The sequence below is a fragment of the Podarcis cretensis genome (genome assembly GCF_951804945.1).
Source record: "Podarcis cretensis genome assembly, chromosome: 7".
Taxonomy (NCBI): domain Eukaryota; kingdom Metazoa; phylum Chordata; class Lepidosauria; order Squamata; family Lacertidae; genus Podarcis; species Podarcis cretensis.
The window spans coordinates 67,765,462-67,778,133 of record NC_137176.1 but is presented as its reverse complement, the minus strand read 5'-3'; the positions used below and the strand labels follow the sequence as shown (position 1 = coordinate 67,778,133).

General features: G+C 40.2%; 1 protein-coding gene and 1 long non-coding RNA gene across 3 annotated transcripts in view; one reads left to right on the top strand and one right to left on the bottom strand.

Moving 5' to 3' along the window:
• Positions 1–12,672, top strand: part of LOC307220226 — a 75,267-nt gene that overhangs the window by 17,170 nt on the left and 45,425 nt on the right. The window lies entirely within an intron of this gene.
• TMEM67 (transmembrane protein 67) overlaps positions 10,350–12,672 on the bottom strand; it is a 33,005-nt gene continuing 30,682 nt past the window's right edge. For both annotated transcript variants that reach the window (XM_079983905.1, XM_079983904.1), the window contains exon 28: positions 10,350–10,565. In XM_079983905.1, coding sequence (XP_079840031.1) covers positions 10,485–10,565 — 81 coding nt within the window. In that variant the 3' untranslated portion in view covers positions 10,350–10,484. The remainder of the gene's footprint in view (positions 10,566–12,672) is intronic.

Sequence of the window (12,672 nt, the reverse complement as noted above, 5' to 3'; positions counted from 1 at the left end):
AGTGCTGCAATTTGTGGCTTTGATCTTCAAGCTGCTAACCTCATCTGGAATAATTAACCCATCTAATGTGACTATTTTGGAGTAAGTCACTTAACATTGGCACAATGCTCTATATAGACCACCCTTTTTCAAAAGACCCTAGGATAGTTTACAAAAAGCAAGGCAATAAAAATACAACATCATTATATCCAATAAAACAGCAAAACATTAAACCCAACATTTCACACTTCATAGCAGCAACACAGTACTGTACCTGGTAAATCAATATAGATGGCATGGCACAAACATTAAGATATCCCAAAGACCTGGGTGAAGAAATGTGTCTTTAATTAATAACAGAAAATTCAAAGGGCTTAAGTTAATGTACTGGGGTCTCCCTCTCACTATTTTATTCTTACAACAGCCCTGTGAGGTAGGTTAGGCCGAGAGTGAGTGAGTGAGTGGCCCAAGGTCACTCAGCAAGCTTGTCCCCTCCAGATGCTGGACTGTGACTCCTAACATCCCTGGGACCTGGGACAGCTCAGTCAGTAAAGCATGGGATTTTTAATCTCAGGTTCATGGATTCAAACCCCACACTGGGCAAAGATTCCTGCATTGCACGGAAGTGGACTAGATGATTCTCATGGTTCCTTCCAACTCTATTATTCTATTATCATTTATGCTGGCTGGAGCTACTGGGAGGTAGAGTCCCACAATGTTTGGAAAACAACTAGTTCCTCACTCCTGCCTCATAAACTTACTTTCATAGTTATTAATATATCCTAAATTCAATTTTAGTAATAAAGGTAAAGGTAAAGAGACCCCTGACCATTAGGTCCAGTCGTGGCCGACTCTGGGGTTGCGGCGCTCATCTCGCTTTATTGGCCGAAGGAGCCGGTGTACAGCTTCCGGGTCATGTGGCCAACATGACTGAGCCGCTTCTGGCAAACCAGAGCAGCACACAGAAACGCTGTTTACCTTCCCGGAGTGGTACCTTTTTATCTACTTGCACTTTGACGTGCTTTCGAACTGCTAGGTTGGCAGGAGCTGGGACCAAACAACAGGAGCTCACCCCGTTGTGGGGATTTGAACCGCCAACATTCTGATCGACAAGTCCTAGGCTCTGTGGTTTAACCAACAGCACCACCTGCGTCCCTTAATATTAGTAATAGTAGCCAGTAATTAGATAATAAACCCCCTACCTACAGATTCATTATCTTAAAACAAAAAACCACTGAACAACAGCAACACAAAGCAACCTGTGGTTTTAGTAAGTAGGAAAAGCCTGTGTGCAGGGATTGGGGACCCATGGCTCTCCCAGGTGTTGTACTTCAACTGCCATCATCCCTGAACCCTGACCATTGGCTGTCAGGCTGGGTCTTCTGCAAGGTGGGCTCCAACAACAGGTTCCTCACCCCTGTCCTAGATTATGTGGAACTGAATTCGAGTTTGAGGGATTTAAACTGGCAAAGCTGCTTGGTGTCCCTAGAACTCAATGCACTCTCCATAGTTGCCTCGCTGAGTCTTTGGGGTTTCTTAATAATTGTTTGTGTGGTATAAACAGCCACCAGCTAGATCAGTGGAGCTGGCAGGGGCTGATGGGAGTTGAAGTCCAACAACATCCAGAGAACCACACAGACTCCTCTTTCCCGAGTTAAAGGCTGCCATTAAATTAAGTGAAACAACCCATAGGTCCTAATAGACAATTATTATTTTCTTTTTTGTGAATTACTAGTTCGGGCAGTCATAGGGTGGTTCGTGGGAGTTTTGCTGGGACATACTAATTTTACTTGGCCTCATTTTCTTCGGTTTGAGTTGATATTATATAATCAGAGTTATTTTAAAGCTTGCTCTCCCGAGATGCCCGGAGCTCAGTTGAGGCCACCTGTTCTAACTGTGTGCTCTGAGAACTGACTGAGCAACACGTCGATCACAGCTGCCGTTTGTCATTCTCCAGGCGCCAGAGCCATCTACGTTACTCAGTTTCAATCACACATGGGTTGGAAGCCATATAAGCAGCACTTTCTTCTACCTTTGCATTCATCTTTTTTTCTTTTTTCCCCCCTTTTTGCATAGCCTGCCTCACCTTTCAGTGCCCACAAGAGCCCACCTGAAACACAAGCACACAAGCTTGTGTGCTACAGAGGTCATGAAAATGTGTTATTTTCAAAACGTGGCCTGTTCTGGGTGCCTGCCAGGTTAGGATATATGAGACTAGCAGCAAAATATATTTGTGTTTAAGTTTTAGATGGGTTGGCACAGACCAAGGTATTCCTACTGACCTACAGCACCCAGCAGCAAGTACCTCATTAAAGGAAAAAAAAACCCCAAATGATTTACATAGAACTGATAAGCCAAAATAATTCACTGTAGATATAGTATAGTCTGTGGAAAGCTCTCCACTGGGAAGTTCATCTGGCGCCTTCATTATACACCTTTAGGCACCAGGTAAAAACGTTCTTTTTAAACAGGCCTTTGGTTGACCTAATCAACATCCCATACTCTTTTAAAATGTGGCTTTTTTGGGGGGAGGTATTATTGGGTTATTGCTTTTGTTTTTATTTTATATACTGTGATCTTTTTATGTGAGACCTCTGAGTATAGGGCGGTATATAAATTCTAATAATAATAATAATAATAATAATAATAATAATAATAATAATGGCAACTTGAACAATCGCATGTCAGTTTACCCAGAACAAAGTAGGCATTGGAGAATCTGTCAATTTTGGTTTCTCCTAGTCTCTCCCCCCCCCCCCATTTTAAGTTCAGATCTACACATTTCCACATCAGTTTGAAGTAGGTTTTTTTTTAAAAAAATTTTTTATTTAAATATGACTGTTTCAGTTCACATATTGTTTTGGAAAATACAAACTGAGTTTAATTTCTTCCTCATCCTTCCTCCTTGTGACTTGGGAAACCATGATTGTATTAACGCAGCCTAAAACCACACCAGCCTTTTCTGACGTTGCAACACACTGCTGACGAATATTTAGCTTCAGATCAACCACAGTCCTATTTTACCAATATAAGATGTAATAAGAAAAACATAATCAAGCAATGGTTAGAGAAGGAAGTTTCTGCAGATCAGCAGTGGGGACCCTGTGGCTCTCCACACAGAGGCAGCCATGCTGTGCACCCAGGGGGGGCAGGGCTAGTCCCCCACGGTGTGCCTTTTTGTCACCCCCCTCAGGGATGACACCCGGGGCGGACCGCCCTCACTGCCCCCCCTTCCTACACCCATCTCCATATATTGTTGGACTCTAATCCCTTTACAAAATGTTGTACTATTTTATTGTTGTTAGCTGCCCCGAGCCCGGCTTCGGCTGGGGAGGGCGGGATATAATTAAAATTTATTATTATTATTAGCCACAGCCAGCATGGGAAGGGTCAAACAGACTCTCTCATTTTGTTGAACTGTATCAAGTTTTTTTCTTAAAAATGAAACCAGTCAGCCCCCTATCTTTTTACATATTTGATGATAACCAACCACAGGGAAGACAATATACTTAAAATTCTGAATGCCTGGCATCTGCAAACAAGATCCCAAGCCTATTTCATGTTATCTTATTTACATTCCTGTGTCCAGACAACCCATGTTTGGGTTAGCAGGATATTGCATGCAGGATTTGAGATAGAGCTACGAGCAAAGGTTGCTTAATGTTCCTAACTATATTCTTGGCTCCAGGGCAGAAATCTTGGAAGGAAGAAACTGGAAGAAGATAAGAAGAAACTGGGTCATTGTGACTCTGTCCTGAATACAAAAAAGATAGCAAGCAGTGAAGCTACGCATTTATGTCATTAGACAAGATATGAGGCCTTTATTTTAGTACCGTTGAAATGTTAGTGTTCTTCCTCTGAACAGCAGAATGAATGCTCTGAACCTTTTCCTTCTTAAACATATTTTATATTTCCCATCAAATAATATAGAAAATATACAAAAAGTATTTCCAAGACAGGAAAACCTCTATATAAATAGAGGTTATTCGGTTGTTGTTGTTGTTTTATTTTGATTATGTACTTTGTGGTTTCATATTCTGATTTTATTCTGTGAGGCACCTGAGACCTGCAGATATAGGGCTGTATATAAATTCAATTAGTAATAATAATAAAACTTCAAATTATACATTCTCTTCCAAAATCCCACAAAAGGGGACATTTGGTCCAAGTCTTGGAGCATTGTCTGCCTTGTAAACATTGTAATCGAACACATTCTCAGCTCAGATCTCAGCCACCTTTTAAAGGAAAGAGTAGTAGGATGACATAATTTTTTTAATTGTCAACATTCTTGCTGTCATTGTTTGGTTTCAAAGTAACTCACAATGCTCTTGATACATTGAGTGGACAGTATTAAAAGAGGATATGAAGCTACCATTAGGCTTATTGTGTGCACAATTTTGCTTCTCCTTGGTAGGTGGTTCTCCAACACATGGGAAAATAAACACATTTTGAGTTTTAGATAAATTTCCTTGAGAGAAGAGGGCACGGATGGGCTCTTCCTTTATAAATACCTGCTTACTTACAAATGTACAGTCTGAGCCAGAACATAGATGCAAGCATACAAGTAGTCCCCTAAAGGCACAGCAACAAGAAGCAGGTTCAAAACTGCCTCCCAGATTTGCTACTTGATGCAGCTGTATCACATTGCCTGATGCTTAGAAAGCATCACTGCCCAAGCACCAGAAAGTCTTCATCCATTACATGTCCTTGAAGATAGTTCAGCACTTGCTGTCTTTATTTACTCAGCAAACAGCCTCTCCACTGATTTCAAAGCCAATGGGATGTTTGTTCTTTCTGTTAAAGATATATATTAGGGAAACAATTGTTTTGCAATACAGTGCTGTTTGAAAATGTATCTCAGCAGGTGAAGATTGTTAATGGTGGTTTCTACACTGTGTGGTGCCATTAAGTGTTCATGCCATGTGCTCTTCTGTTTGTGTACTAGAGACAATTTATTTGCATCCAGAGATTTAACTTCTAGAAAGAGAGCTGAATGCTGAAGAAGGAGGGTCGGAGCCAAACAATATAAATTGAAGGCATTTGCAGATGACTTAGTATTGACTTTACAAGAGCCAGACACTAGTACAAAAAGAGTCTTAGAATTAATTCAAGTTTTTGGTCAGGTGGCAGGATTTAAGTTGAATAAACAAAAAACCAAAGTTTTGGAAAAAAACTTAACAAATGTTGAAAGAGAGAGGTTTCAAAGTGAAACTGGGTTAATGGTGGCAAAGAAAGTAAAATATTTGGGGATTAATATGACATCTAAAAATGTGAATTTATTTAAAGACAATTATGACAAATGTTGGACAGAGGTAAAGAAAGACTTAGAAATATGGTCGAATTTGAAGCTTTCCTTGTTAGGCCAAATTGCAGTAATTAAAATGAATGTATTGCCAAGAATGTTATTTTTGTTTCAGACATTACAGATTGTGGATAAACTAGACTGTTTCAAGAAGTGGCAGAAAGATATATCTAAATTTGTCTGGCAGGGCAAAAAGCCCAGAATAAAATTTAAGATATTAACTGATGCGAAAGAAAGAGGGGGGTTTGCCCTGCCGGACTTAAGACTGTACTATGAATCGGCAGCTTTCTGCTGGTTGAAAGATTGGCTACTTCTTGAGAATACAGATATTTTGGACCTGGAAGGATTTGACAATAGATTTGGGTGGCATGCATATATATGGTATGAAAAGGTTAAAGTTCATAAAGGCTTTAAAAACCATATTGTTAGGAAAGCATTATACAATATTTGGATCCGATATAAGGATTTGTTGGAAAATAAAACCCCTAGGTGGTTATCACCAATGGAGGCTAAGGAGGTGAAGGAGCTTAATATGGAATCTAAATGGGCAAAATATTTTGAAATTTTAGAGCAAGAAAATGGCAAATTTAAATTACAGAGTTTTGAGAAAATAAAGTCCAAGGTACGAGATTGGCTCCATTATTATCAAATAATGGAGACATTCAAACAAGACAGGAAAATTGGCTTTCAGGTGGAGAAATCGAAATTAGAAACAGAATTGCTAGAACCCAATACTAAGAATTTATCAAGAATGTACAATTTGTTGCTGAAGTGGAATACAATAGATGAGACTGTCAAATCAGCTATGATTAAATGGGCACAGGACATAGGTCAAAATATTATGTTTGCTGACTGGGAACAGTTATGGACCACCGGTATTAAATTTACGGCATGCAATGCCTTAAGAGAAAATGTTATGAAAATGATTTACAGGTGGTACATGACCCCAGTCAAGCTTGCGAAGATTTATCATTTGCCCAATAACAAATGTTGGAAATGTAATGAGACTGAAGGGACCTTCTTTCACCTTTGGTGGACCTGCCCAAAGATTAAGGTCTTCTGGGAAATGATCTATAATGAAATTAAGAAGGTACTTAAATGTACTTTTCACAAGAAACCAGAGGCATTTCTCTTGGGCATGGTCGGCCAACTGGTGTCAAGGAGGGACAAGACTTTTTTTATGTACGCCACTACAGCAGCAAGAATTCTTCTAGCAAAGTATTGGAAGACACAAGAACTCCCCACACTGGAAGAATGGCAGACGAAAGTGATTGACTTTATGGGATTGGCAGAAATGACTGGCAGAATCCGTGACCAAGAGAAAGAGACGGTGGAGGAAGATTGGAAGAAGTTTAAATTATTTCTTAAGAACTGTTATAAAATTGAGGAGTGCTAAAATGTCAAGGGGAGGGAAGAGGCAGAATTACAGCTGAAATTGTTTGATGATTTAAGGTGAAATTGAGAAAGATAATAAGCTTAAATTTAATTGGTAAAAAGGATTGCTGAAAAAATGTAAAACAAGGATGCAAAAAGGGTGAGGTATGGGGAAGTCCGAGAAAGGAGGTTTATGAAAATGAGGTTAAGAAATTATATTTGTGTGTTTGTTTGTATTTGATGATGTTTGTGTGTTGTTGTTGTTTTAATTGGAAAATTAATAAAAAAATTATTATAAAAAAAAATGAATGCTGAAGAAGGAGAATGCCAGCACCTCACGCTAACAAAATACGGACATCTCCAAAAAACCAGTGGTTAAACCAGGAGTTAGGGACTGTTGGGCTTAATGCCTTTTGTCTAAATAGGGCATGGATTGGGGAGCCAGTGGCCCTACATGTGTTGTTGGACTCCAGCTCCCATTAGCCTTAATGGCCAATGGTTAGGGATGATGGGAGTTGTAGTCCAGGAACATCTGGAGGGGCATAGATTTCCCCATGTCTGGAACAGGGTGACCTGGTTGAAATCAAGGACAAGGCATAAAACCAAGGGTTGAAAACCCTTTGGGGCCCATGGGATAATTTCCAAACCAGAGAAAATGTTGAGGATACCTTGCACACATAAGCACACACCAACTGCAACAATGGAAGGTCACTTATCCCCCTCCTGGCAATGGCACAGGAAAGGGGGAGTGAGGTATAAACATGCAAGGAGAACAGCAGCAAGGAGAATAGCAACTAGCAGTGCTACACAGTAGATGGCTGGGTAGGGCTTGGAGGAAATTCGTGCTTGAAATCCTGGAGAGCTGCTGCCAGTGAGTGTGTACAATATTGAGTTAGGTGCACCAATGGTCTCAATCAGTATAGAGTTTCCTATGTTCCCATCATCTATCACCCTTTTTGATTACATTGTTTTAAAACGATACTATCTGACATCTGCATTGGTTTCCGTCACTTCGAGTCCAGTAGGTTCATCCTAAACCAGTTGCCATAGAAGAGAGCTAAAAGGCTTGCAAACCTTTTTTGTTGGTTCAGCCTCAAAATTAGACATAAAGAGGTGATGATGGTATCTCAAAATCGCCCTTATCCATTGCACTTGTTCCCCCCACCAGAACATGGATTTAACCGCTATGCCCTGTGCTCTTGTAAACCAGACTATTGCAATGTACTTTGATTGGGGTTGACCTTGAAGAGTGCTTGAAAGTACCAGCTGTTGCAGTATTTGGCAGCTAACTGCTAGATGGGCATGGGCTGCCAGACTTATTTAAGATTTATTTTTAAACTGCATTATTTCACTTCTGGACACTCTTCAAGAGGCTGGCTTTGACCTATAATGTTCTGGGACATGTAAATTGTAGGGAATTTCTCTTCCTGTGCAAACTGTCCTGAAACCTCTTTAGATTCACTGAGGAAGCTTTGCTTTGGGTTCACGTTTGCACCATCTCACATCTCTGAAACTTGTCAGTTTTGAGATTTTAATGAGTGAACATTTCAAGACAGGCATTTAGCGACCTGATTTGGTGGTTTCCCCCTATTATTATTTCATGGTATTGAAGCCTTCCTCACTTTGTTGCATTTTTAATTTTATGTAATTATAAGCTCAACTGATTTTATTTTAAGAAGGGCAAGCGGGGTGTGGGAGAGAAAGGAGCAGCGTTTTTTTGTTTTGTTTTCAGAGGATCTTGCTATAGTGGATTGGCACAGACAAGATCACTTACAGGTCATTTTCAAAACACTGATCCCAAGGCATAAATATACCACCCATTTCTTCTTTTTAAATAATGGTGAAAAAGTATTCAATATTTTCTAAACAATTTACAACTAAGTGTTCTTTATATGAACTTTTAAGCATATGTTGTAGTGGCATTTGCCAGAGAGATGTCCTTTTCCAAGGGCCCCAAGCCTAGTATGCATGGCATTCTGAATTTAATCTACTTGATGACTCATTGAAAGTACAAGGCACAGGCAGGAACTCTGCTGCAGTGGAAATGCTCATTTCCTCAATTACTCATAAGTAAAATATGTTGGGAGCACAGCCTAGTAAATGTATTAGGAATGTGAAGTTTACTCTGCCAGAATTATTTTAAAGAGGCACTGAACGTTTTATACTGAATGGGAAAAGGGAAAGAGCCAGTTGTTATAGTAAGCATGCACACAGAAGCAGTGTGAGGAATTGATTGAAATGCAGTCTGATGGAGGCTGCTTGCATGAAGTGCCTTTTGGTGTGCTTTCCAAAATTCTCACCTTGCTCTTGCAACGGCTTCAAGGCAGGGGGAGAAATTCAAGTGGCCATCTTCACAACTGCTAGCAAATAAAAAGCAACCCTAAATAATCTTTTTTTAAATATACAGCTTGTATAGACTAATGCATGCTCTCCTACATGACAAAAATTAAAATGGGCCGAACTCTTTGGAAACCCAATTCTGTAATCTGAACACACTGTTAATGGTGCACATGTAAATATTGCCACCATAAATTCAGTTCACCAGATTTCAATGAGTTTGCATTTTAGTGTGCATTGCTGCAGAAAGTCTGCAGAAAGTTCTGAGAGTCACTGGTTGTAATATTCTCTTTCTGTTAGGTCAGGCATGCCCTGTTTCTAGCCCTTGACTCCTGCAGTGGAGGCCTGTTTTGTTGCCCAAGCCACATCTATTGTTTAATTAGATCAGCACATTTTTATACTTGTCAGCATTTTTTCTTCTGTTGAAGGTGAAACCCTGTACTCCTTCACCTAATGGATCAGCAAAACTGTCAGCTAAAAAGCCAAAATTCCAGAATCCTTTTGCACATGAAGCCGATTGGGAAAATACACACAACATTCTTGTTTATACGAAATACAGGAACAGTAGCTAGTCAGTCATGGATATATGAACTGTGTTTTTCCACTTCAAAGCTGTTTTTAAGAGACCTCCTGATTTATTCCATCTGTGGTTCAAGCCCATACAGCAATAGCAATAAGAGAGAGAGAGTGATGAGGGCTGTCCCACACAGGATTAATTTCTTCTCTCATTAAATCCTGAAATCAGGAAGTGCTTCAAATGCTCCTCTTACAAACTGGGCAAGAGCAAGGCTTCTCTTGAACTTTATGAAATCACACCTACCTCTGAAACTCTGAAAGCACAGGAACTGTGTGTCTACATGCAGTTTGCTTCAGTGCCTCCTGTACTCAATCCAGAAAATTCATTGTACACAAGAACCTGAATCCTCTACCTTTTGATCATTTTCTCCATACACATGCAGCTCCTACCCACAAATCTTAAAACACTGCACAAGAGATGTACACATACAGTGGTACCTCGGGTTACATATGCTTCAGGTTACATACGCTTCAGGTTACAGACTCCGCTAACCCAGAAATATTACCTCGGGTTAAGAACTTTGCTTCAGGATGAGAACAGAAACCGTGCAGTGGTGGTGGTGCAGCAGCAGGAGGCCCCATTAGCTAAAGTGGTGCTTCAGGTTAAGAACAGTTTCAGGTTCAGAACAGACCTCTGGAACGAATTAAGTTCTTAACCCGAGGTAGCACTGTACACATAAAATATCTGCAAAACTAATTCATGGGTTCAGCTTTAATACTGACAGTGACATCTCTCTGTATCTTGGCATCCCTTTTAAGGCATGTGAATAATCACTATCCATTACAAGCACAAATTTATTTAATCCAAAACAGCAGTTTTCAAGTACACAATATGAAAGAAAAATTCTACACATGAATATTTACAAAGTACTGCAAGCAAATCCTTTGTGTATGTGTGTGTTCCCAGAAAGTCTTTTCATATAAGAAATCTTTCATCCACCAAAGTTTTAGATGCCAAATTCTTCTGTCCAACTGTATTACGAATGAACCTAAAAATCTGAAAAGATAAAACCAACTTCAGATGTTATGGCATAAATTGTACAAAATACTCCATGTGTAGCAGCAAATCCTTATTTGACAGGATGTTAAGCTAATGCTAGATGCTCTTTAATCTCATCTAAGGTTACTGTCTTAGATTTGTCAAGTATGATCAATCCAAGTTAAGCACCTCACATAATAAACAGTAACTGGAAAAAGCTGAAAATAAGACTTGTTGTTTGGTCACCCCAACAGTAACCTGAAAGCAAGCTGCTCTTCATAGTGAGGGAGCTGTTTACAATTTATTTCCAGACCACTCTTATAAAAAAGAAACCACAAATTTAGTATAACAGAGCTTGTTATCAATTTCAAAACTGTGCTGTCAACTTCAAACATCTTTATTACTGGAAGATCTTCATAATAATTGTCCAGTTAATGTTACAATAGAGATGTGCGACAAAAACCAACCAACCAGCCAACCAACCAACCAACCAACCAACCAACCAACCAACCAGTGTTTCTATGGTTTTATTGTTACTTTGGTGTTCGTTGTCAAGGGAGCCTAGAAGAGATGCATCAAAGTGGGGCTATTCTTTGGCCTGGTCTGAGGGTCCAGCTGGTGCAAAACATTGCGACTAGACTGTTGATGGGGACAGAATATGGTCAGTGCATAATTCCAGTTCTCAAAAGCTTGCACTTGTTGCCCATAAGCTAGTGGTTGAGTTCAAAGTTCGTGCATTAATTCACAAGGCCCTGAACAACTTGGGTCCAGAATACCTACTCCCTTATACAGTGGAACCTCTACTCACGACCACATTCCGTTCCAGAGGCCCATCCTTATGGCAAAACGGGTCGCTGGGAGAGGCGCCGATGTGCGCATGCACGGGCAGTGATTGCCCGTTCTTGCTCATGTGCGAATGGTGGCAAACCTGCTGGTTACTCCTGGGTTTGCCCTGGTCGCAACTTGGAACGTCTGCAAGTGGAGGTGGTTGAAAGTAGAGGTTCTACTATATCCATATTTAATCACAGAGGTCTTCAGGGGAGTCACTGTTAGTGGTTCCTCTACAGCTCAGATGCATGGTTCGTATTCAAGAGGAATGGTGTGTTCAGTATTGGTGGCCCAATTTTGTGGAACTCCCTTCTGGTTGAGGTCAGACAGCCCCCCCCCCATTGAACTTCTTAACGTTTCTGTTTTTAAATTCCAGTGGGCATTTTAATTGAAACCTGATTTTATAATTTTATTGATTTTTACATTTTCTGTATTGTATTGCTTATACACACCATTTAGAGGTTGTCATAGCTAAACAGTATAAATGAAGGGGGAAAAACCCCAGCTTTATGACTGACCATTGTGCAGTATGTACTGTATGCCCCAGTGGTAGATGATGGGGGCCTCAGCATGATCTCCTCACCAGAAATGAAGAGAAACAGCCCCCAATCGTAGCAAATGCTCCCTTTCATTTGAGTTTGCCTGCAGGCAGTATGCAAGAGGCCTGCCAAGGCTAGAACTGGTTGCAGTGCCAGCACTGAATTGTGTTCTCGTACTGAGATTCGGGCTCTGTTTTATAAACTGTTTTGTCTAGGTCAGGCTAATGGGCCTGATATCCTTTCGAAATTTGGAAACTAACAAGTTTAGGAATCAAAGTTTTGAAAATCCTAGAAGCCATGTGGTAAAGCATTTTAAGAGTCGGTAGGAACTACAGCAGTCGTGCACCTTTGTTGTTTGAACAATGCGGATTTTATTGGAAAGTGGGGCAGTACTAGACAGTTCTGCACTAATTGCCAGTTTGCACTAATTGACGAGCAGAGGGTGATGTTTGCAAAAGCCTAACTGAACTTACAATATCTGCTAGCACAGTACTTGAAGCAAGAAGTGGAATGATGAGATTCTAAAAATATCCTTCCTTGGGAGAGATAAATTAGCTGGGATGATAGGCCTGATACACACATACGTTCTATCTTGCATATATTAGTCTTCAATGGTAAAAGTCATTAAATTTTACCATAGATCCTTTTCCTATCTTTTCCAATGTATTTTGGGTTGGATGCAGGTTGGCAGTGAGTAGAGTTCTGTTTACATGAAATTCCACTGGAGGGGGAGAGATGATTTTTGCTCATTTCTCCTT